Source organism: Heterodontus francisci, chromosome 22, assembly GCF_036365525.1.
Source record: "Heterodontus francisci isolate sHetFra1 chromosome 22, sHetFra1.hap1, whole genome shotgun sequence".
NCBI classification, from domain to species: domain Eukaryota; kingdom Metazoa; phylum Chordata; class Chondrichthyes; order Heterodontiformes; family Heterodontidae; genus Heterodontus; species Heterodontus francisci.
In genome coordinates, this window is record NC_090392.1 from 75681120 (window position 1) to 75706794 (window position 25675).

Consider the following 25675-nt stretch of genomic DNA (forward strand, 5'->3'; position numbering starts at 1 on the left):
TAACTTTGTTTATATCTAATAAACCAACTTTTCAAATTACTGAATTCTCAACTTCAGTATGTTGTTTGCACCCTTCCCTGTGTCACTTGGCAGATTTTTTAAGCAAGGCTTTCCCAGGTACACCGGAATCCCTTGTCACTGGAGCTTTTGTTGAGTTTATACTGTAGCAGTTCAGTAAATCTTGGCAGCCAGTGCTGTCAAATGTCTGTGAAATGAGGGAAGTTTCACAGTACAACCAGCAATGCAAAAAGAACTGTACATGTGGTGAGTGTGGCATGATTGAGTGGAAACAGGTGACTTTGGATTCCCAAAGATCTCCATCACTGGGCCTCATATCTGGGTCTCCTTTAGACTAATTGATAGAGATTGATGGCTATGATTAGTCAACAGCTTCATCATTTTTGCATCATGCAACCACCAGGATAGGAAAAGGCAAATGAGATGGACCAAAGATGGATTTTGATCTAGCAATTCTTATGTGCAGTTGGTTTAAGTTGTGAATCTTATTTCTGGCAGATGAACCTTTCTCACTGACTGGGGGTTGCTCTTACAGAACAGCCAGGAGAAGCAGCAAGGGAATGTGCCTGGAGCTCGGAGAGCTTTGGGTGAATCCTCCTCTCGAAGTGGTCACTCTTGATGCCTCCTTAACTCAGCGGGGAGACATTCTGATCACCAAAGTTCACTTACTAATGTGCTTGTACTATCTTTACTCTGGCATTAAGTCATAACAGGGACATCACTGAAATAACAGGTTGCACAGATGGTAATAGTGTTTTTTGGTAAATTCAGCGAGGTCTCTGCTGTTTTGAGTCTGTGGAGATCACAGCGAATGCAAGAGACGATCAGCAACAAATATCTCCAAAATCAGAATCTCTTTTTTTTAAATCATTCATTCTCAAAAGAAATACCAGCAGGAGTATGCCATATGGCCCATCGAGCCTGCTCCACCATTCAAAACAATCATGGGCTGATCTTAAGATTCAACTCCACTTTCCCACCTGCTCATCAGATCCCTTGATTTCCTAAGAGACCAAAAATCTATCATTCTCAGTGGGAGTTACTGATAAGGAGGGCAGTTATGGCTCACTTTCAGTTTTGAGGGGCTTCCTAGGACATTTCAGAGGGCAGTTTAGCATCTAATTTATATTCTAATAATTTCTGGACAGAATTCTCTGCTCCAAACCCAGAGTGGTGACAGGTGAAAATGCCGGGCGTTACTAATGTTAGGGACTACATTATGCCTGGCTACAGGCAGTTATGGGAGTTCCAATGAAGGGTCACGGACCCGAAACGTTAACTCTGCTTCTCTTTCCACAGATGCTGCCAGACCTGCTGGGTGGTTCCAGCATTTCTTGTTTTTATTTCAGATTTCCAGCATCCGCAGTATTTTGCTTTTATTATATGGGAAAGCATTAAATGCGTTTACATTTTCTCAGTGTAAGTATTACAAACCCCAGGAGATCCACTCCCATTAAACCATTATCCACTTAACTTCTTTCATTTGCAATAAAATCAAATCTATAGTCAGAAAACTGGGATCCAAATTGCAATCTTTTCAGGAAATCTCTCCAAGCTTTGTCCTTTTGTATCAAGATAATGCCAGAGATCAGATTATCACAGAAAGAAACAGATTGATCATGTTAACATGAGACTTGGGATTAATTAACCCAGGCTACTATTTAAACCTGACAAAGGTCTGTCTGCCCAGAATTGCTAGGTAATTTTCGCCTGGTTTCAGTGCGCATGTAGATAAAGCAACAAAGATTAGGACCTAACTCCTCCAGGACAGAAATGGCTTTGTTTCCACTCTTCTTCTGCCTGTTTTCAGGTAAGTTCTTGCCAAAAACTTTTCTATCTCTGAACTTTATGAATGAACTTGCGAGCATTAAATCAAAGCACTTAAAAAAAATTAAGTATCTTTTAAATGCTGCAGTCAACCAATTTACTGCATTGTATTGGACGATCATATCAATGCAGAGTACAGTATGCTTTTGAAATTGTGACAGGACGTTTTTATTAGTAAGGATTTAGGTGCTATTTTGAGGGAAAAATACAAATGAGAGGATTTTCTGGCCAAAAAAGTATATGGCAACACAGCCCCAAAATATTTAAATAAACCAGTGTTTTGTTGCTTTTAAATTAATAGATCATTTCGGTGATATTTCACAGACAGTGCAAATTTTTGTACATAAAATTTCCTTCTGTAATTCCATTGTTTGTTTCCAATTCTACTTTGGAAGAATTTGTATTGAAACTGATTACAGCGAAGGTTTTCTTTAGAGATATTGTAAGGTACGTTGTATTCTGATAAGAAAGGGACTTTGTAATATCCAGACCATGACTACATTTAGAATTAAGTAATTTTTATGTCCCTATATTGATCATGAATAACTGCAAAAAAAAGTCAGCAAATATTTGAAAACATGGTGTTGTCCAGGAGTCAATCTGCTCCGAGGAGGTGGCCTGAGCACTCGAATCTTTATTGCATAGAAAGGAATACTATTATTTGTATGACAATTATTATATTTTAGTTATCCCTTACTACTATAATCTACAGGCTTTCGAAACCCAAGTTTGGCCACTTAACCACTTCTTCATTTATCTTGTCTTCTCTCCTACTCTTTTCCACCTTGGTCCTTTGCCCAATTTTCTCAATAATGATAAGCTTCATGCTGCTGCTGCTGGACTGTTTTAGTACGTAATGGTGTGGTTGCATTACGTTGTGCTCTTTTAACAGTTGCAATATTGTTGGATCTCAGTATACTCATGAACAGAATTATATATCCTATAACAATTTGGCGAGTGAACCTTTGAACATCAATTCAAATTTCTGAACACTGACATTCTCAATATTTAAATAAATACCTCCATTGATAAGTTTTTACAAACTCACCTCTTTCAATTCATTTGCAACTTTCCTTCACTCTACCAAAACCTTTTATTTATTTTTTATTTATTTAGAGATACAGCACTGAAACAGGCCCTTTGGCCCACCAAATCTGTGCTGACCAACAACCACCCATTTATACTAACCCTACAGTAATCCCATATGCCCTACCACCTACCTACACTAGGGGCAATTTATAACAACCAATTTACCTATCACCTGCAAGTCTTTTGGCAGTGGGAGGAAACCGGAGCACCCGGAGGAAACCCACGCAGACACAGGGAGAACTTGCAAATTCCGCACAGGCAGTACCCAGAATTGAACCCAGGTCCCTGGAGCTGTGAGGCTGCGGTGCTAACCGCTGCGCCGCCTTTCTTGCCTCTCACTATTTTATTATTTCTACTTTGATGCTTGCTCCTTTGACTTTCTTCTCTGGTCCTCTTAAGTTCCAACCACCTTCTTCCTCCTTGCTGCATCCTTCCTGTGCTAAATGTTGAATCCCAGGCTCCAAATCATTCCTTCTCAGGGTGTCAATCTCCATATGTTTTACAGAGAAACTTGTGTACATTGTAAACTTACAAATTATTTAGAGCACTGAAACAGGCCATTTGGCCTATGCTCCACGTGAGCTGCCTCCCATCCTTCTTCATCTAATCTCATCAACATACCCTTCCATTCCTTTCTCCCTCTTGTGCTTATCCAGCTTCTCCTTAAATGCATCTAAGCTATTTGCCTGAAATACTCCATGTGGTAACTTTGCACATTTGAATTGATGCCTAAAGGTTCAGTTCTCCAAACTTTTGAGGAAACAGGATATTTTAGAAACCATAACCATTGCAGGAGAATTTTTTCCATATGGATTTCATTAGCACATAGCTTCTCTTATTGGGATTGCAGATCAAAAAATTACAAGCATTCTTCCCATAATTCTATGCCTCATAACAGATGTATTTAGAAAATTGGGCCTAAAATTTCTCCTTGCATTTTTGTCCTATAGATATTGTGGAGTATTTAAAACAAACAGAATTCCACCCAGACCTCCCGTCCCCAGTAAAAAAAAAATGTAATTCAGAGGTTAATGTTATAAGGTAGAGGGATTTAGCAAGTCACAATAGGTTTAAGAAAATCTTGGTATTCCAGGTTATCTCGCTCCATTGGAAAATACTGCACAGTCTTGTAGCCTCATGATCGAAACATTAATTACCAAGTACAAAATCTCTACAGTGATCATTTGCACAGTAAGTGCCCTTTTACAAACAGCCCTTCAGAGACATAATTACTTTGGAAATCAGGCCCTTAACGCACAACCATTAACAAGCCATTGCAGTAGGGGAATAAGTGCTGAAAATTGATTTTGAATGAGATGGGCCTTAAATGAGAATCTAAAACAAGGGTTATGACATAACCATCAATTGATATAATAAATATCACCACAAATGAGGCTGGCAGAATTACTTGAAGACCTGAAAGCAAAAATTATTGCAATTAAAAAAATGATCGATTCCTGTCGATGCTTGAAGCAGGAAGAACTCTCTTGGGGCAGTCTACTTCAGCATTTAAAACAGGAAAAGCTCGACAGGCCAGTACCTTTTAGTGATTTGAACAGGAGGAATTCCATTTGAAAGGGCTATCTAAATAGTCCCACTCCCATGCTCTTTCCCTGCAAATTTTTCCCTTTCAAATATTTATCCAATTCCTGTTTGAAAGTGACTATTGAATCTACTCCCATTTCTCTTTCAGGCAGGGCATTCCAGATTACAACAACTTGGTAAAAAAAAACCTCTCCTCATCTCCTCTCTTGTTCTTTCATCCATTACCTTAAATCCGTGTCCTCATGTTACTGACCCTCCTGCCAGCGGAAACTGTTTCTCCTTAATTACACTATCAAAACCTCTCACAATTTTGAACACCTCTGTTACATCTCCCCTTAACCTTCTCTGCTCTAAGAAGAGCAATCCCAGCTTCTCTGGACCATCCACATAACTGAAGTCCCTCAGGCCTGACCCCATTCTGGTAAATCTCCTCTGCACCCTCTCCTTGAAGTCCTTCCTAAAATGTGGTGCCCTGAATTGGACACAATACTTTAGCTGAGCCTTAACCAGTATTTTATAAAAGTTTAACAGAACTTCCTTGATTTTGTACCCTATGTCCCTATCTATAAGGCCAAGGATCCTGTATGTTTTTAACAACCTTATCTACTTGTCCTGACACCTTCAAAGGTCTCTTTGCTCCTGCCCCCTCTTTAAAATTGTTCATATTGTCTCTCCTCATTCTTCCTTCCAAAATGCGTGACCCCAATTCTCTGCACTAAATTTTATCTGCCATGCGTCTGCCTATTTCTTTCGTTTGTCAATGTCCTCCTGAAGTCTGTTAGTATCCTTCTCACTGTTTACTATCTTTCTGAGGTTTGTGTCATCTGTAGACTTTGAAAATATATCCTGTAAACCAAGTCAAGGTCATTAATATATATCAAAAAGAGCAGCAGACAAAAAACAGTCCCCTGGGGAACACCACTGTATACCTCCCTCCAGTCTAAAAAACAGCCGTTCACCATTACTCTCTGCTTTCTATCCCTTGGCCAATTTTTAGTCCCATGGGCTTCAACTTTGCTGACACGGCTATAGACAAGTAGCTGTAAGGAGTTGGGACAGGAAGAACTCCATAGGCCAGTTCCTTTCAGTGTTTGCAACAAGAGGTGCTCAGTTGGTCAATATCAATTAATGTTTGGGACGGGGGAACTCTATTGGTCAGTATTTGTTAGTGTTTGGGACAGGAGGAATTCTATTGGTCAATATCTGTTGGTGGTTGGGACACGAGGAAATCTATTGGTCAATATCTGTTGGTGGTTGGGAGAGGAGGAAATCTATTGGTCAGTATTTGTTGGTGGTTGGGAGAGGAGGAAATCTATTGGTCAATATCTGTTGGTGGTTGGGACATGAGGAAATCTATTGGTCAATATCTGTTGGTGGTTGAGAGAGGAGGAAATCTATTGGTCAATATCTGTTGGTGGTTGAGAGAGGAGGAAATCTATTGGTCAATATCTGTTGGTGGTTGAGAGAGGAGGAAATCTATTGGTCAATATCTGTTGGTGGTTGGGAGAGGAGGAAATCTATTGGTCAATATCTGTTGGTGGTTGGGAGAGGAGGAAATCTATTGGTCAATATCTGTTGGTAGTTGGGAGAGGAGGAAATCTATTGGTCAATATCTGTTGGTGGTTGGGAGAGGAGGAAATCTATTGGTCAATATCTGTTGGTGGTTGGGAGAGGAGGAAATCTATTGGTCAATATCTGTTGGTGGTTGGGAGAGGAGGAAATCTATTGGTCAATATCTGTTGGTGGTTGGGACAGGAGAAAAGCTATTGGTTGGTGCTTGTCAAAGATGGTACAAAAAGATTCTATTGGACAGAAATTCAGCTTGGCAGCAGCGCATAGCAGGTGGGATCAAATTGGCATCCTGTCACATGTGCTGGCAACATTCAGTTCCATTCAAGTCAAACTTGGTAATGGTACAGAGGAATTCAAAGTCAGTATTCTAAGTGTAAAAATTAATTACCTTCACAAATTATTTGTGCTCCTAATTCTATATAATTAAGTGTTATTTTTCATAGACCATGGTATGATACAGCATAGAAGGAGGCCATTCAGCCCATCATGTCAGTGCCAGCTCTTTGAAACAGCTATCCAATTAGTCCCACTCCCTTGCTCTTTCCCCACAGGCCTAAACATTTTCCCTTTTCAAGTTATGTCCAATTCCATTTTGAAAGTTACTATGGAATCTGCTTCGACCTCCCTTTCAGGCAGCGCATTTCAGATCATAACAACTTGCTGTGTAAAAAGATTCTCCTCAACTCCTCTCTGGTTCTTTTGCCAATTACCTCAGCACACTCTGTTATTTTCAGGAAGTTTTACTTACAGTGCATCCCTTCAGAATTCAACACTACATCAACTGATGGAGAAACTACTGACAGACTATAACAGAGGAGTCCGACCAGTAAAAAACTGGACACAGCCCACAACTATTTACATCGACTTCATCCTACATGCTGTGCTGGAAGTGGTAAGTGTTTACCTTTAAGGTAGACTATTCGCCAGACACAGGAATATGTGTACCTTGTGGCATATGGTTTTCTGATGAAAGGTCACAGACCTGAAACATTAACTCTACTTCTCTCTCCACAGATGCTGCCAGACCTGCTGAGTATTTCCAGCACTTTCTGTTTTTATTATGGCATATTTTTCTTATTTAATTGATGTAACATCACAACAAGATTACACTTCTTTATATTCGTTTGTGAGATCTGGGCATTGCTGGCTAGGACAGCATTTATTGCCCATCCGGAGTACCTTGCTAGGCCATTTCAGAGGGCATTTAACAGTTAACCACATAACTGTGGGTTTGGAATCACATGTCGGCCAGACCTGGTAAGGACAGCAGATTTTCTTCCCTAAAAGGGCATTTGTGAACCAGATGAGTTTTTTTACAACAATCGACATGATCACCATTAGACTAGGCTTTTAATTCCTGATTCATTAGTTGAATTCAAATTTCACCATCTGCCGTGGTGGGAGTCAAACTCATGTCCCCAGAGCATTAGCTGGGTTCTGGATTACTAGTCCACTGACATTCCCACTACACCACTGCCTCCTTTATAGTTGGAAGGATCCTGCATGCAGTTATTTTGTGTATGATGAAACTCTGCATGTTTATAGAATCCTCACATCACAGCCTTGGGATGTTCCAAAGCACTTTACAGCCAATGAAGTACTTTTTTGAAGTTTAGTTTAGTTTAGTTTAGTTTAGAGATACAGCACTGAAACAAGCCCTTCGGCCCACCGAGTCTGTGCCAACCATCAACCACCCATTTATACTAATCCTACACTAACCCCAATAATCCTACCACATCCCCACCTGCCCCTATCTTTCCCTACCAACTACCTATACTAGGGGCAATTTATAATGGTCAATTTACCTACCAACCTGCAAGTCTTTTGGCTTGTGGGAGGAAACCGGAGCACCCAGAGAAAACCCACGCAGACACAGGGAGAACTTGCAAACTCCACACAGGCAGTACCCAGAATTGAACCCGAGTCGCTGGAGCTGTGAGGCTGCGGTGCTAACCACTGCGCCACTGTGCCGCCCAGTGTAGTCACTGTTGCAACGAAGGAAACACAACAGCCAATTTGCGCACAGCAAGCTCCCACAAACAGTAATGTAATGATAATGACCAGATAAATTGCTTCAGTGATGTTGGTTGAGGGATTAATATTGGCCAGGACACCAGGGAGAACTCCCCTGCCATTCTTTTAAATAGTCTCATGGGATCTTTTACATCTACCTGAGAAGGCAGACAGGGCCTCAGGTAAATGTCTAATCTGAAAGATAACACCTCTGACAGTGCAGCACTCCCTCAGCACTGCACTGGAGCATCAGCCTAGACTTTGTGCTCAAGGCCTCTGGAGCGAGGATTGAACCCACAACTTACTGACTCAAAGAGCAACAGTGCTACCCATAGATCCACGACTGACACTATAGGGTTAATGCCTCAGGCACCAATATAATCCAATCACAACAACCTCGGAGAAAGTTAGTTATGCTTATTAGATTTTGAATGGCACGTTAAAACAAATTTGACAGATATTCACGAACATGCTTACAGATTTGCATAAGTGTTGATTTGAAAGTTTAACATTCCTGCACTTAACAAAAGTCCATTTCTCTTTTTGCTATTTCAGGATGGCCAGAACCAAAAACTGAAGACGAGTATCTGGTACCAAGAGGTATGAACAGTATCAGACATTATGAATCTAGTGATTTCTATCAGGCCCGTAACATGTTCTCGGTGCAGTGATGTCTGGACTGTAACAGATCATACGCTAGCTACACCTGCACCCCCCAATCTTACCCCACCTAATAATGCAATCTCAGCTCATCTAAATATTTTTGCAATCCTCCTGGCTCTTGAAGCTTGATGCCCTTGGAGCACCAGAGGGGCCAGGGGTCAGAATGGCAGGTACCAGCACCAATGGAAGCACTGCTGTCTGCCCATAAAGCAACATAACATTTCTTTTTGTTTAAAACAAAGACCCCTGTGAAGAATTAGACCAAACAAACTCTTTTTTTTCAATTCATTTATGGGATGTGGGCATCACTGGCTATGCCAGCATTTATTGCCCATCCCTAATTGTCCTTGAGAAGGTGGTGGTGAGCTGCATTCTTGAACCATTGCAGCCCATGGGAGGTAGGTACGCCCACAGTGCTGTTAGGAGAGAATTCCAGGATTTTGACCCGGCGACAGTGAAGGAATGGAGATATAGTTCCAAGTCAGGATGGTGTGTGACTTGGAGGGGAACTTGCAGGTGGTGGTGTTCCCATGTATTTGCTGCCCTTGTCCTTCTGGTTGGTAGAGGTCACGGGTTTGGAAGGTGCTGTCTAAGGAGCCTTGGTGCGTTTCTGCAGTGTATCTTGTAGATGGTACACACTGCTGTCACTTTGCGTCGGTGGTGGAGGGAGTGAATGTTTGTGGATGGGGTGCCAATCAAGCGGGCTGCTTTGTCCTGGATGGCGTCGAGCTTCTTGAGTGTTGTTGGAGCTGCACCCATCCAGGCAAGTGTAGAGTATTCCATCACACTCCTGACTTGTGCCTTGTAGATGGTGGACAGGCTTTGGGGAGTCAGGAGGTGAGTTACTCGCCTCAGGATTCCTAGCCTCTGACCTGCTCTTGTAGCCATGGTATTTATATGGCTACTCCAGTTTACTTTCTGTTCAATGGTAGCCCTTAGGATGTTGATAGTGAGAGATTCAGCGATGGTAATGCCATTGAATGTCATGGGGAGATGGTTAGATTCTCTCTTGTTGGAGATGGTCATTGCCTGGCACTTGTGTGGCGCAAATGTTATTTGCCACGTATCAGCCCAAGCCTGGATATTGTCCAGGTCTTGCTGCATTTCTACATGGATTGTTTCAGTATCTAAGGAGTTGCGAATGGTGCTGAACATTGTGCAATCATCAGCGAACATCCCCACTTCTAACCTTATGACTGAAGGAAGGTCACTGATGAAGCAGCTGAAGATGGTTGGGCCTAGGACACTACCCTGAGAAACTCCTGCAGTGATGTCCTGGAGCTCAGATGATTGACCTCCAACTACCACAACCATCTTCCTTTGCACTAGGTATGACTCCAACCAGCGGAGAGTTTTCCCCCTGATTCCCATTGACTCCAGTTTTGCTAGGGCTCCTTGATGCCATACTCGGTCAAATGCTGCCTTGATGTCAAGGGCAGTCACTCTCACCTCACCTCTTGAGTTCAGCTCTTTTGTCCATGTTTGAACCAAGGCTGTAATGAGGTCAGGAGCTGAGTGGCCCAGGCGGAACCCAAACCGAGAGTCACTGAGCAGGTTATTGCTCAGCAAGTGCCGCTTGATGACACTGTTGATGACACCTTCCATCACTTTACTGATGATTGAGAGTAGGACGATGGGGCAGTAATTGGCCGGGTTGGACTTGTCCTGCTTTTTGTGTGCAGGACATACTTGGGCAATTTTCCACATTGCAGGGTAGATGCCAGTGTTGCAGCTGTACTGGGGCAGCTTGGCTAGGGGCACAGCAAGTTCTGGAGCACAGGTCTTCAGTACCATTACCGGAATATTGTCAGGGCCCATAGCCTTTGCAGTATCCAGGGGTGATTATACTTCAGAGAAAAATCTTAAATGTAAGTTGAGGTACCATCAACACCACACCACCTCTCACCCTCCCCCACCAATCTGGAATGAGCATCGGGTATCTGCAGCACCAATCAGCTGCCCCAGTTGCAATTGTGTGCCTCTGCCTCATTTTAATATAGGTTGTGGTTTTAGTGAGGTTTAATAAACAATCATAAACTGGCTCATCAGTTACCAGGAACTTCCTCGAACGTACTGAGTGCATTACACACAGAATAAGCCTCGGTCAAAGAAAACCAGGCCCCAAAGCCAAAGCATTATGGGCCCCATTATTTTTTTTTATATCTTTTTCTCCATGACCTCTCTCCTTCCCCGTCTCCCTGTCGAATGCAGTATTACCTGGCAGAATCTTAGAGACAGAAGGATAGACTAGTATTTATATAACGCCTTACACAACCTCAGGGCATCCCAAAGTGCTTTACAGCCAATAAAATACTTTTGAAGTGTAGTCACTGTTGTAATGTAGGAAATGTGGCAGCCAATTTGCGCACAGCAAGCTCCCACAAACAGCAATGTGATAATGACCAGGTCATCTGCTTTTGTGATGTTGGCTGAGGGGTAAACATTGGGCAGGAGAACTCCTTCTTCAAAATAGGATAGTGCAACAGGATCTTTGCAATCCAGCAGAAAGGGCAGACGGGACCTCGATTTGACATCTCGTTCAAAAGACGGCACCTCTGACAGTGCAGCACTCCCTCAGAACTGCACTGAAGCGTCACCCTAGATTTTGTGCTCATGCCTCTGGAATACGGTGCACGCAGACTTTCCAGCAGAGGCCACTGGATAGTGATCAAGACCAGGATCTCAGTTGATGCCTGGCGAGATCAAACAAAACAGGAATTAAATTTGAAACCTTTGCGATATGGACTAACAGATTGGGCAACTGATATCCCCATAACCAACACCCTGTAGTCACAACTTGTGCTCTTCAAGAGCCTATTCTAAAGAATATCACATCAAAAGTACATCAACACGGCCTCACATGACCTCCTTGTACTCTTGCCACAGATATGGATTGATGAGTTCCTCGTATGGAATCCTACAAGTTTTGACAGCATCAATGAAATTTCACTGCCTGTTGAAACTATTTGGATCCCTGACGTATTAATTCAAGAATTGTGAGTAACTGGGATGACGCATGTTTTACAAAACAACAGATAAGGGAACTCATTCCTATTTACTCATTATTGAATAGATTTTTTGTTTAATTAAGATAATCCAAAAGAAAGATGTGCATTTGTATAGCACCTTTCACAACCTCAGGCCATCCCAAAGCACTTCACTGTCAGTTTTAGTATGTAGTCACTGCTGTAATGTTGGAAACTCACCACCCAATTATGCACATCAAGGTCCCACAAATAGCAATGTGATAATGACCAAATAAAGTGTTTTTGTGATGTTGTTTGTGTGATAAATATTGACCAGGATGTGAGGGAGAACTCCCCTGATCTGTTTCAAATAGTGCTGCTCCCCCACCTAAGAAAGTAGCACTGAAGTCAGCCTAAAAATTTCTGGAGGGGAAGTTGAACCCCCAACTTTCTGACTCAGAAATGAGAGTGGTACCCACTGATCCATGGCTGGCATTATTTGGTACAAGTTGACTGCAGTTGTGCTTCCGAATTGCCATCCATCAGTCGGGGGAGTGGGGGTATCAGAGCTGTCCAGCTGTATCCTGAGCCCCATACTCCGTTTCCTGGCTTCACATCTATTGTGTCAGCCACTTATTCTTTTAATGATAAATTATAAACTTCATGAGGTAAAAGTTTGGATCCGTTTTAGACTCAAATGTAGTTCTCAGCTAAGTCTGTGGGGCTTAAGGGTCAATATTGGGTCCCTTGCTTTGTTTCATCTCATGAACGCTGCCTTGACTGGATTGTTTTTCACACCCTGTATGTGCCTGATTTCTCCATGTCACTTGGAGTTTGTTAGCAACGCGAATTCCAACCTCTGTTTAGTTCATTGACTAAAACATTAACTGAGTGCTGTTATTTTCCTCATGCAGTATTGACGTGGGTAGATCACCTTACATGCCCTATGTGTACGTGAATTCCTCTGGGGCCGTTAAAAACTACAAGCCAATACAGGTCGTCTCTGCCTGCAGACTGGAGATATATGCCTTCCCGTTTGACAAACAGAACTGCACCTTCACATTCTGTAGCTGGCTGCACACAGGTGAGCAGAGCAAAACCAACAACAACTATATAGTACCTTTAACACACTAAAACATCAACAATGACATTATCAGACAGGGTTTATTACTGAGCCACATGAGGAGATATTAGGACAGGCGACCAAAAGCTTGGTCAAAGAAGTAGGTTTTAAGGAGCATCTTAAAGGTGGGGAGGAAGGCAGAGAGGTTTTGGGAGGGAGTTCCATAGTTTCCGCAGCCTTTATACAATAATTTCTTATGCCTGTACATCAATCTCTTGTTCCCTCCCCAATCTCAGGAAATACAGCCTATTACTCTGCCTCCATTACTGATTAGCTCACTGGTTTACCAAGTTACAACATCACCCCAAGGACTGCAACGGTTCAAAAAGGCAGCTCACCACCACCTTTTCAAGGGCAATTAGGGATGGGCAATAAATGCTATCCTAGCCAGTGACGCCCACATCCCATAAACAAATAAAAGTTTTTTAAAATCCTTTTATCTTTGGTCAAGAGTCAATAAGAAATTGAGGAGAGATTTGAGACTGACAATACTTAATGGCCTTAAGTAAAGGCTCGCTACCCGACCCAAAGACATGTGTCGGGGTCGGGTCGGGTCGGGTCGGTCTTCCGGGTCCGGCTTTCAGGCTCGGGTCGGGTCGGGCCGGACACACACAGTATTAATTGGACTTGAAAGGTTGTTTAAAAAGAAAGAGATTTAGAGTCGGAAGGTAGGTAAAGTAAACATTCCGATGGCCGGGTCGGGTCCGTTGTGGTTCTGCCAGGTTTGGGTTGGGTTTTTTTCCCTAACCTGAGCAGGCCTTTAGCCTGAAGAGTTTAACCACTTGCCACTGGTCACAGTTTACTTGTACCATCTCATTCTGCTCCAATGATATCTATTCAAGCTGAGTCCAACTAATTCTCAGGATTATTCTGTTATGAGGCGAGTTTTTTATTATTACATCTTCCTTTTGGAAGGTAATGATACAAAATTATGAGGGGTTTAGATCGAGTAGATAGGTAGGAACTTCCTCCGCTAGCAGGGGGGGTTGGTAATTAAAGGTCCCAAATTTAAGGTAATTGGCAAATGATTCCAGGGGACGGTTGAGGAGAATTTTATTTTTACGCAGTGAGTTGTTGTGATCTGGAATGTGCTGCCTGAAAGGGCAATGGAAGCAGATTCAATAGTAACTTTCAAAAGGGAATTGGATAATTGCTTAAAAAGAATAGATGTGCAGGGCTATGGGGAAAGAGCAGGGGAGTGGGGCTAATTCATAGCTTTTCCAGAGAGCTGACACAGTTATGATAGAGTGAAATTTGGAAAAACAAAACCATCTAGTCAGTGAGAAAATAACCAAAGGGATCTTTTCTGACATTAGATGAGGAAGCTCTTTTCATTAAAACAGAGATTTACATAGAACTCACACGACAGAAACAGGCCATTCGTCTCAACTGGTCCAGGCTGCTATTCATGCTCCACACAAGCCTCCTCCCACCCCTTTTCATCGAACCCTATCAGTATATCCTTCTATTCCTGCCACCCTCATGTGTTTATCTAGCTTTCCCTTAAATGCTATTCACCTCAACTACTCCTTGTGGCAACAAGTTCCACATTCTCACCACTCTCTAGGTAAAGAATTTTCTCCTGAATTCTTTATTGGATTTATTAGTGACTATCTTATATTTATGGCCCCTAGTTTTGAACTCCCCCACAAATGGAAACACCTTCTCTACACCTACCCTATCAAATTCTTTTATAATTGAGGAGATCTAATAGATGTTTTCTAAATTATAAAAGCTTTTCATAAAGTAAATAGGCAAAAAGCTATTTCTCCTGGTCAGTGAATTGGTAACTAGAGGGCATAAATTTAATATCATTCAGCGAGGCAAGGAGAATTTACTTTATGCAGAGTGTTGTTAGGATTAGAACATGGAGCGTCCTACCAGAAACAATGGTGGAAGTAGAATCCATAATAGTTTTTAAAATGGAAGGTGGATAAATAGATGAAAGAGAAAAGCATTAAAGTGTATGGGAAAAGTACAGGGGGGAAAAGGACCAGGCTATGCAGACTTTCAGAGAGTTAGCACAGGCATGTTAAGTCGAATGGTGTGCTCTGTGCTGTAAAACTCTTTGATTCTATTGTACTGCAGATTCAGTTCTTCCCCTAAGTCTGACTAAGTTGAAGTCAGGAGAAAATGGTGCTGCACAGAGTGTATTTTGTGAAGAGTGTTGTCAAGACTATTAAAGGCTCTTACATCAACAATTAGAGAGACAAGGTGAAAGCAGACATCAAGATGACTTTCTAGGGAAAACAATGCAGACATGAGCAATGACTTTGCGGTAGTCTATCCATTCCTTACCTCATCTCATCCGGCCTTCATAACGTAATTAGTATCGCTCCACATTAAAAATTATCCAATTAAATATCTTTTTTATGATCAATTTTCCATTTCCATTTCTATAAGAGATGCCTCCATTACCTTTGCCTATCTTGTTTACAATCCACGGCACTTACACTGTAACTGAATCTAGATTACAGATTTCAAAAAAAAATCCCGCAATTTATTCTAGTCAGTGCTTTGCTTGGGAGGAAAAGGACAAATTTTCCACGGCAAATGGTTGATGAAGAGCCCATCTGGATTTGTCCAAGAGAACCTTGTTACCGTACTTAGAAAGTGTCGATAAAGCCAGGCTCTTTGTTCAAATGCTTAATGGTCAGGAAAATCGTCACAGGCGTTCTTGGAAGTCTTGCTTCTGGTTATTTTGCTGCCTCAAGAAATGAAATAATAAAATAAAATATATATATTGGTATTGATAGCATAGTGGGTATGTTACTGGACTACTAATCCAGTAGGTCTGGACTAATTCAGAGACATGAGTTCAAATCCCACAAACACAGTTGGGGAATTTAAATTCAATCAAATCAATAAATCTGGACTAAAAAAAAACTAGTATCAGTAATGGTGACCATGAAACCACCAGACTGTTTGTAAGAACCCATCTACTTCACTAATGTCCTTTTGGGAAGGAAATCTGCTGAGTGAGGACAGTCTGGTCAGTATGTGACTCCAGACCACAGCAATGAAATTAACTGCCCTCTAAAATGGCCGAGCAAAAAAACTCAAAAGTCAGCACCCTATTCAAAAGCAACTGGGGATGGGCAGTAATTGCTGCCCTTGCTAGCAAAACCCACATCCTGTGAATGAATTTTTAAAAAAGGAGATAAACAGCACAGGATGGGGTTAGTCCAGGGTAGTGAACGCTGTAGTCTTCTTTGAGAGGGCCCCTGAAGGAGATTTCCTGCTTCTTTTAGCTTCACAAAGGAGAGCTTTAAATTTACCAGCGGGCCACTTCTGCCTGCAACCAACTGCCACCTCACCCCTCTCTCCTTATTTTGCAGTAAACGATGTCAATCTCAAATTTTGGAGAAGCTTTGAAGAGATTGAGAATAATACCAGGGCGTTTTTAGGTGATGGTGAATGGGAACTCCTTTCCGTTCCTTCTAAATATGAAAGCATGTACGATGAAGGGAGGGAATATGCTCAAATTCAGTTTAACGTAAGTAGATGCGAGAATTCTCATTCAATCTGTCTAAGGAATGGCAACATTTGATGATCTTTTTTGTCATTTTTTAAAACTTTTTTAAAAAATTAATACCTCCACTGTGAACAATTTCAAAACCATCTGAAAATCCACTAATACGAGGGGCTCTAGAATTACTGGGCCAGGAAATGGCATAAGTTTGCAGTTATGCCAAGAAATTAGGCTGAATTGCAGATCCACCGGGATTTCATTTCATTGCAGCCTTCGAACTTTCAGTTGGACGGTAGAGGGGGAGACATGGACACTCCACTCTCTATCCAACACCATCCCCTCACCCCCTCCCAACACACACATTGGCCCTCTTCATTGGGGAATGTCTTGGGTGGGGGGTAGTGGCGGGCTGCTTTGCAAAGCTATACCCAGGGAATCTCTTCCTTTACCTTCTTGAAGAGTCTCGGCAGAACTCATGGCAGTGGAGACCTGGCTTAATTCTCATTTCAGGACTTCTAAAGCACTACAGAACCTTTACCAGAGTTCGATCATTGATCCCGGAGGGAAACAGGCCCTTCGGCCCACCGAGTCTGTGCCGACCATCAACCACCCATTTATACTAATCCTGCATTAATCCCATATTCCTACCACATCCCCACCTGTCCCTATATTCCCCTACCACCGACCTATACTAGGGGCAATTTATAATGGCCAATTTACCTATCAACCTGCAAGTCTTTTGGCTTGTGGGAGGAAACCGGAGCACCCGGAGGAAACCCACGCAGACACAGGGAGAACTTGCAAACTCCACACGGGCAGTACCCAGAATTGAACCCAGGTCGCTGGAGCTGTGAGGCTGCGGTGCTAACCACTGCGCCACTGTGCCGCCCACATATGTGTTCAGAGTGGCTCTTGGTTAAGGGTGGGATGTGGGGGGGGGGGGGGGGGGGTGGGTGGGGGGCAGCAGGGGAGAGGGGGCTACATTTAAAAGATGAATTTTTTTTCACTCACTGGGCATTAGGAGGACCCCTATCCATATTGCAGTAGCAGAGTGGCTCAAGCCAAGGAGTTCTTTGCTGAGACATTCAGTGACCTACCTGGCTGGCTCTACAAATCTCTCAGCATCTTGCCTTCCCCCTCCCCCCCTTTAAAGAGAACTGCAAAAATAACAAATATTCAATGCACCTTTGCATTACAGATTGTAATAAGACGAAGGCCACTGCTTTATGTGGTCAGTTTGCTGCTGCCCAGCATATTTCTGATGCTCGTAGATGTGTCTAGCTACTTTCTGCCCCCGAACAGCAGTGGGCGGATAACCTTTAAATCCAGCATCCTGCTTGGATACACAGTGTTTCGGATGAACCTAAGTGACGACCTTCCCGCTATGGCGGTGAAAACGCCTCTCATTGGTAACGTGCTCTTTTCCTTTCTACACTTTAAGCTTTTCTTAAAATAAGCAATGAGCCAGAAATGAGCAATTAACATCTGCGTTCAAAAATATTGTGCTGGCAGAGTTTGGGTTGTGAAAGCGAATTAGTCCTTGGCCTTTCACCTCCCACAGTGCAGCTCAAATTCAAGCCAGATGATGAGATAAAATGTTAATGGAATAAGCTGAAAAACACTCAGCAAGTCCGGCGGGATTTGTGGAGAGAGAAGCAGAGTTAATAGGGATCATTTTAGCCCCCAAAAACAAGTGCGCTCGGGTCGGATGGGAAGTTAAAATTTAAACAATTTCAAACCCGAGTTCAAGCTGCCTCAAACCTACCCACATCCGGTGTTAACAGAGACTGGACAGGGGGCAGGCGACCAATGCCCGCTCAGGATGTGACTCCATCAGTAAAAGCTTTTAAGGAGGCCACATTCCTCCATTTTAGCAAGATTTTTTTATATTTTAGCCTTTGTCGGCCTAGTTTCCCAGGCCTCGGGAAACCTGGCATTTGAAAGGAGGCCAGAAGAGATGGATCGTTAGGGTGAGTGCATTTACAGTACTGCTTGTGGGCCAAGAGTAGGAGGGGCAGCCTGTCAATCAGGCTGGCTGTCAGGAGGGGAAAACTGCAGAAAGAATTTAAAACTTAAAACCTGCAGTTGTGTGTCTGAAGGGAAAAGGGGGGGGGGGAAAAAGTTAGAATGTTAAGTGTGAGCTTTTAGGTGCTCATCTAAAACCAAATATTTTCCATTGATCTGCCCTTCCCCAGGAGTGTTCTTTGCAGTATGTATGGCCCTCCTTGTGATCAGCTTAGCTGAATCGATTCTCATCGCACAGCTCCTGAGCATGAATGAGGAGACCGAGCCCAAGACTGTTATCTCCAACTGCTGCCTCTCAAAGGTTACTTCTTCAATTCAGAGCACCACTGACAGTCTGTGCATGTCACTGAGGACTCAAGAAGGAAGCTGTGAAGATAGGGGTGAGAACATTTTTACTGTTGCAAATATTCTTCCTTTTCTCAACCCCAGTCCCCACATTAGCTCCCAACAGTTACTCCTTTGTTTTTGTCTCCTTTCTGCTGAGCTCTAGGCGTGCAGCTGCTCCCCATTACCACCCTCAAGTGGCCATTCTCACCGGGGATGTCAACAGCTGTAAGAGCCGTCACAATCAGGCCTAATCTGGTCCCCATCTGCTTTTCATTCGTGGGCACTTTCTAGTCGGGATCATTGGATAGGAATCAGGAGATAGAACCCTGGCGGATCTTTAACTCTCTTTAACCCAGCAGGGTTTGAGGTTGGGGAGGGTGGTTGGGGGGAAGGCTTGGCCCAATTGTAGAACTCTGACTGTTGCTCCTTTTGAGAGCCGCTAACTCGCCAGACAGCAGGGCTCTCCCAGCCTTTGTGGTGTGACTGGAAAATCTCCAATAAAAGTATATGCTGGAGAGCAAATAAAAGAAAGCTACCATCAGATTTGCCATGCTAAGTGTCCTCGCTAAAAGCAGGGCCAGTGGCCGTAAGCACCTAAAAGCTAGGCTATCCCAGATCATTGCACTTGGAAGCTATATGGAGATGACTGATTACTTCATGGAACCAGATGGCTCCTGTGCTGCCTGGATCTTGGGAATATCATGCCAAGGAAGGCAAGCTTGTTTTCCCTATCTTCGCTCTTTTCCTGTGGAGAATAGAGCAAAGTAACAGAAGGATTCACAGGCTGATTAACAGTCTGACAGTCCGTGAAATGAATTCTCCTTCCTTGGCCATCTTCATACCAATCGACAGGGTGTTTAGTATTACACAGCTGGGAGGGTTTTATGGGTGCCCACAAACCATATGGTGATTGTAAGATACACCTACACCCACCAGACATGAGAATCCCACTGGATGCCAACCCAGAATTCAGAACCTGAGCTCTGATCACCAATCTCCACTCCCCTGAGCGTCTAGAGTGGGGTTCGAACCTTCTGGCTCAGAGACAGAAATGGTACCACTCAGCCAAAACCTCACCCCAAGAAGGCAAGTATTCAGGACCAGTGTGGGATGTGAGGTTGAATTAGGGTTTCTAACTCTGGGTGTACGTATTCCTGGAGGTTTTATCACATGACTTCCTGCCTCCAACTGTCCTGTCCCGCCATTGATCTGTCAACATGTACGTCCTTGCTGTGCCTCGCCTTCCTCACTCCAAATGGGAAGCAAACGGACTCTTTGTGCTGAATTTTCCACACGGAGGTGGGACTCATGACTCAGGACTGTTTTCAGGTCCTGAACCCGCCTCTGGTGGGAAACTGATTAAAGTCAAGATTTGCGCATGGATGAGTCCTATTTGCGTGCAGACAGGTGCCCTTTCCAATTAAGGGTGACGACGCGCTCTTGAAGCTGGAGGGCTAATCAGAGGCCTTCCAGCTTCAGAGAAGCGCCCGGCTATAGTACAAGGGCTGCAATTGGAGAGGGCACTTCAACAAGTCACTTTTTTAAAACTTTAAATAAATACATATATACATACTTACAAAAAGCAGCCAGGCCATCGCTGTGGGGGGAGGAGCTCCTCTCCAGGTTGAACCCCCGCCTAGGCAGGAAGGGAGGGCCCAACTCCAGGCTGTTGAGCTGCCTCCCATCACATCGGCCTCCATTACCTACCTTTAACAAGGCTCTTAATGAGCCTAATTGCTGGCTTGCCTCGTGGTGGTAGGCGGCATTCCCAGGCCCCGAACCTGTGTCTGCTAAAATGGCCAACATTGGGAATGGGGTGGGAAGCTGACATGGTGGCTGGCCTTGTCATTTCAGGTCCGCCCACCTCCATTCCCAATGTTGGCGAGGCACAGAAATTCAGCCCTTTGTTACCCAAATGGGTGATTTCTGACTTTCAGTCAAAGAACCCTTTTCTCTTCATCTCCAATAGTTATGTAACTAATAAATAGGTAAGTGTTCACAAAGAATGAAAAAAAAATTAATGCCTCCCTGTGATTTTTCTCCTGGGTGTTGCTCATAGTAGGGCAATGGATATCAATCTAATTCCTGGAGATTCCAGAACAATCCTAGAGGGTTGACAACCCTAGGTTTAAAGGATGTTTTGAAGCTTATCTCCATTTACTAGAGGCAGACATTTGCAAAAAAGAACTTTCATTTATATAGCATCTGTCACATCCTCAGAATTTCCCATAGCGCTCTACAGACAACGAAGTACTTTTGAAGTATGTTCGCTGTTGTAGTGTAGGGAAATGCGAAAGCCAATTTCCACACAGCAAAGTTAGAGTCATAGAGTCGTACAGCATAGAAACAGGCCCTTCGGTCCACCGCGTCCATGCCGACCATAATGCCTATCTATACTAATCCCACCTGCCTGCATTAATTACATATCCCTCTATGCCTTGCTCATTCAAGTACCTGTCCAGATGCCTCTTAAATGTCGCTACTGTTCCTGCCTCCACCACCTCCTCAGGCAGTTCCACAAACAGTAATGTGATGATGATCAGATAAACTGCATTGGTGAATGTTCGGTGAGAAATAAATATTGGCCAGGAAACCGGGCAGAATTCCACTGTGCTGCTTCAAAATAGCACCTTGAGATTTTCTTATATCCACCTGAGAGAGCAGACAGGGCATTTGTTTTACGTTTCATCTCAAAAACAACACCGCTCATAGTGTAGCACTCCCTCAGTACTGCACTGAAGTCTAGATTTTATACTTAGGTCTTTGGAGTGGAACTTGAACCCACAGCCTTCTGAGGTAGAGGCAAGAATTCTACCCACTGAACCATGGATAACAGTTTATTTCCTCACTAGTTTGTACTGGCTCGGTGGAGTACATGGTAAAGCAGATTCTACTTAGTCTGGAGAAAGATTTGCCTGAATCCCCTCTCACACTTTCTTGCTTCCTTATTTATTTAGAGATACAGCACTGAAACAGGCCCTTCGGCCCACCGAGTCTGTGCCGACCATCAACCACTCATTTATACTAATCGTACATTAATCCCATATTCCCTACCACATCCCCACAATTCTCCTTCCATCTACGTACACTAGGGGCAATTTACAATGGCCAATTTACCTATCAACTCAGCTGTGGGAGGAAACTGGAGCACCTGACAGAAACCCATGCAGTCACAGGGAGAACTTGCAAACTCCACACGGGCAGTACCAGGAATCGAACCCGGGTCGCTGGAGCTCTGAGGCTGCGGTGCTAACCACTGCGCCGCCCTTATCTTGTGAATTTTCAATAAAGTCAACAGAATGCTACAGAGGTAATCATTTTTAACACAAACATATTCATAATTGAAGTGTTTAAAATGATTAACGGTTTCAATAGGGGGAGAGAGAGAAACTCTTTCCTCTGATGGGTGGGGGTTCAGAACAAGGAGGCATAACATTAATATTAGAGCTCGGCCATTCAGGGATGATGTCAGGAGGCAGATTATCACACAAAGGGTAGTGGGAATCTGGAACGCTTGCCCCCAAGAAGCTTTTGAGGCTGGGGATCAATTGAACATTTCAAAACTTGAGATTGATAAGATTTTTGTTAGGCAAGGATATTAAGGGTTATGGAACGATGGTGGGTAACTGGAGTAAGGATACAGATCAACCATCATTAAATTGAATGGCGGAGCAGGCAAATTATGAGGAGCATTGATAGATTAGATAGGAAGAAACTTTTCCCCTTAGCGGAGGGGTCAATAACCAGGGGGCATAGATTTAAGGTAAGGGGCAGGAGGTTTAGAGGGGATTTGAGGAAAAATTATTTCACCCAGAGGGTTGTTGGAATCTGGAACACACTGCCTGAAGAGGTGGTAGAGGCAGGAACCATCACAACATTTAAAAAGTATGTACGTGAGCACTTGAAACGCCATCGCATACAAGGCTACAGGCCAGGTGCTGGAAAATGGGATTAGAATAGATAGGTGCTTGATGGCTGTCACAGACACGATGGGCCGAAGGGCCTGTTTCTGTGCTGTATGACTCTATGACTCTAAGGGGCTGAGTGGCCTACTCCTGTTCCTACAACTCCTAGCACTTACTTAAACGTTCTTGTGTTTCCTCTTAATAAAGTTCCTGAGAGCGATAATGAAGCTCCTGTACAAAAGGAAGAGGAAGTTCTTGACAAAGAGGCCCAAAGTGTGCAGGTCAAGAAGCTACCAGTGAAAGAGATTCTGCAGGAAATCTCTTCAATCAAGTTCCGCTTGCATCAACTGGATGAGGCAACCAATCCCAAGAATGACTGGCTGGCATTTTGTTACAGATTTGATACGTTCCTTTTCCGTGTGTATTTGGTGATACTTGGAGTTTACACTGTTACAATGAGCACTCTCTGGCTGATATGGAGTAACCCTTAGTCCTCAAGTGTCAAAGCCCAGAGACTGCAGACTAAACCAGCAAAACAGCCATTCATTGCAGGATTACACCATTCAGATATTTCTTGCCCCCTTTTTGTATAAGTTGGGCCAACTGGGGTTTTGGGAGGAAATCAAACTTAAACAGCAAGATGAGCATATTTTTTGTGCTGACTGGAGGTTATGTTAAATCTAAGCAGTTCATTTGTAATTGGAGCAAGAGGCTAAAGGAAGCTGGCTAGTCACTTGGGCAGTTCCTCTCATCACTTCACTGGGGTCAACCAGTATGGTGCGATGGGTTGAATGGCCTCGCATTGTGCTGTACTATTCTATGTCACTGCATCATCATCTGCGAGGGCTAATTAGTCCATCTACTATCCCTTGCAGGTACTTCAACTTTCACAGTTTCTCAATCCCGTAAAACAAAATTTCCCCCCAAAATTACATTCTCTGAAATCACACCCTGAATTTCCATCCAGCAACCGCGACCCCCGCCCCACCCCCCCCCCCCACCCCACCACCCCCACCATGGCTAAACTTTGCAGCAAGAAACAAGTGTTGTCGCTTCATTCTGCAGTCTCGGATTTAAGCACTTAACCTCGAGTAATCATAAAAGTCCTTAAATACCTTAAAACCTGATGGCAGAACAGATTTCATATCAGGATGCATGTTGTGAGAAACATAATATTATGCTGAACGATTGTATTCATATAAAGTGCATATAATAAAGGGCAGCTTCAAAATCATACCCAAATCTGACTAAAATGATTTCAAGGTCATTTGAGATGTTTTTCTGCTCGGAAATGTCTGATTCTAGGCAGAAGTAAATAAGAAATTGTTGCAAATACACAGCAACCCGGCAACATCTTAAAGAAGAGAAGATGGTTAATTTTTCGACCCGAGATCCCTTTTTGTCAGGTTTTTACTGGATGGTCTCAATGCAAAGGGCTTTATTTGAACTTAAAAGCCTTGGCAGGCAAGGACCAACCACCCAATTATACACCCGTTATACCCCACCTGTTTTATACGCCCTCCCCATTTTACTTTCCATTTAAGTGAATTGCCTAAAACGGAAGGCAGAGACGTTCGCCTCATTTTCCGATCGGGTGAGTTACAACAACAACAAAAAAACTTGCATTTATGTAGCGACTTTAACTTAGTAAAACATCCCAAGGTGCTTCACAGGAAGGCAGGTGACCAAAAGCTTTGTCAGAGAAATAGGTTTTAAGGAACGTCCTAAAGGAGGAGAGATATATAGACAGATTCAGGGAGGGAATTCCAGAACTTAGGGTCCAGGCAGCTGAAAGTACGGCTGCGAATGGTTGTCTTAAATTTACCCCCAAAATGCTCCATTTTTATTTTTTATCTCAGATTCTGGGTGTCCCCTGTGTAAATTTGAGCTGTGTCGCAGTGAATGGTGTTGCAACCAATAACATCTCAAACCACCTATCTATCTGTAGCAAAACCCAAATGCAAGGACAGTGTTGTGTTGAAAACGTTGCTGTTCTAGTACATTGTGCCTGGAGTGGGTAAGACATGGAGCTGTTAATATGCAACAACTTGCATTTACGTAGCAGTTCTGCCACAGTAAAAATGTCCCAAGTTATTTCACAGGAGTTTTATCAAATAAAATTTGGTGCAGATTCATATAAAGAGATATTGGAACAAGTCACCAAAAGCTTGGTCAAAGAGATAGGTTTTGAGTGTGTTAAAGGAGAGAGATGTAGAGAGACAGTGTTGGGGTGGGAATTCTAGAATTTAGAGACTCAGCTTTGATGTTAGACCCCACACAACCCTAAAAAGGAACTGCATGGTTGCATTGAGAAATTTAATTTCTGAAGTTTCCAAGTTTAAAATGTTTGAGGCGTAACCTGGAAGGAAATCCAGCCAAAGTATTTTGCCCAATCCCAATTGAGATTTTAGTTTTCAGATATCCAATACTGAAAGATAAATTGTGATTTTTCCGCAGTCCAGTGAGTCTGTGGAGGTCTTTAGGTGAGACTTATAGCAAAACCAATATGAAAAACCCTACGTATGGATTCACCACACTTTACTGTGAATGAGGTGGAGACAGAATCTAAACTGAATTGTACGGCATGTTTGGAAAATAAGAATTTGAATTGGATTCAAATCACATTTAGAAACATTTTGTATCAAATGTTTGTAACAACGCCGTCAACAACCTTCGCCCCGGGTATTTCTGTACAATTGACCCATTGAGACTCCACTTGGAAAAATTATCCTTCGAGACCCCACTTGCATGTCCAGCTATTGAAGAGAACCTCCTTGTCATGATGGTAGGAAAGATAGGGCTGGATTGCCGCAGTGATCACTGGGACTGGCCAGATGAACCCCAATAATGCTTCCCCATCCTGCATGTTGCTATATTAAGTGAAAGCCCTGTTTGCATGTACACTTCTTGCCCTTTATACAAGAGCTCTTGTGTAAACTGTATGTCCAAAAAAAAATTAAACATATTATTCTGAATTAAATGCAACCTTTTGTCTGACTTTTTCTATTGAGACACACAGGTGTAGGGCCACAGTCCTATTTCATGACACTTCTAAGGGTGAAAGGAATCAGAGACGATAAATCAGGAACTAGGAATTAGGTGAAATTAAGCTTGGGTTTTAAAAGCCTGA

At 43.1% G+C, this 25675-nt stretch overlaps 1 protein-coding gene across 1 annotated transcript; it reads left to right on the forward strand.

Annotated features, from left to right (window-relative positions):
- The first annotated feature begins 212 nt into the window (after positions 1-212).
- htr3b (5-hydroxytryptamine (serotonin) receptor 3B) lies at positions 213-25393 on the forward strand. Its single transcript, XM_068054265.1, has 13 exons — positions 213-264; positions 517-605; positions 2147-2292; positions 2738-2802; positions 6786-6943; positions 8620-8664; positions 11614-11723; positions 12608-12777; positions 16155-16312; positions 17487-17697; positions 18484-18693; positions 22753-22973; positions 25175-25393. Exons 1-13 carry the CDS (start codon positions 213-215, stop codon positions 25391-25393), a joined length of 1854 nt encoding a protein of 617 aa, XP_067910366.1.
- The last annotated feature ends 282 nt before the right edge of the window (positions 25394-25675 follow it).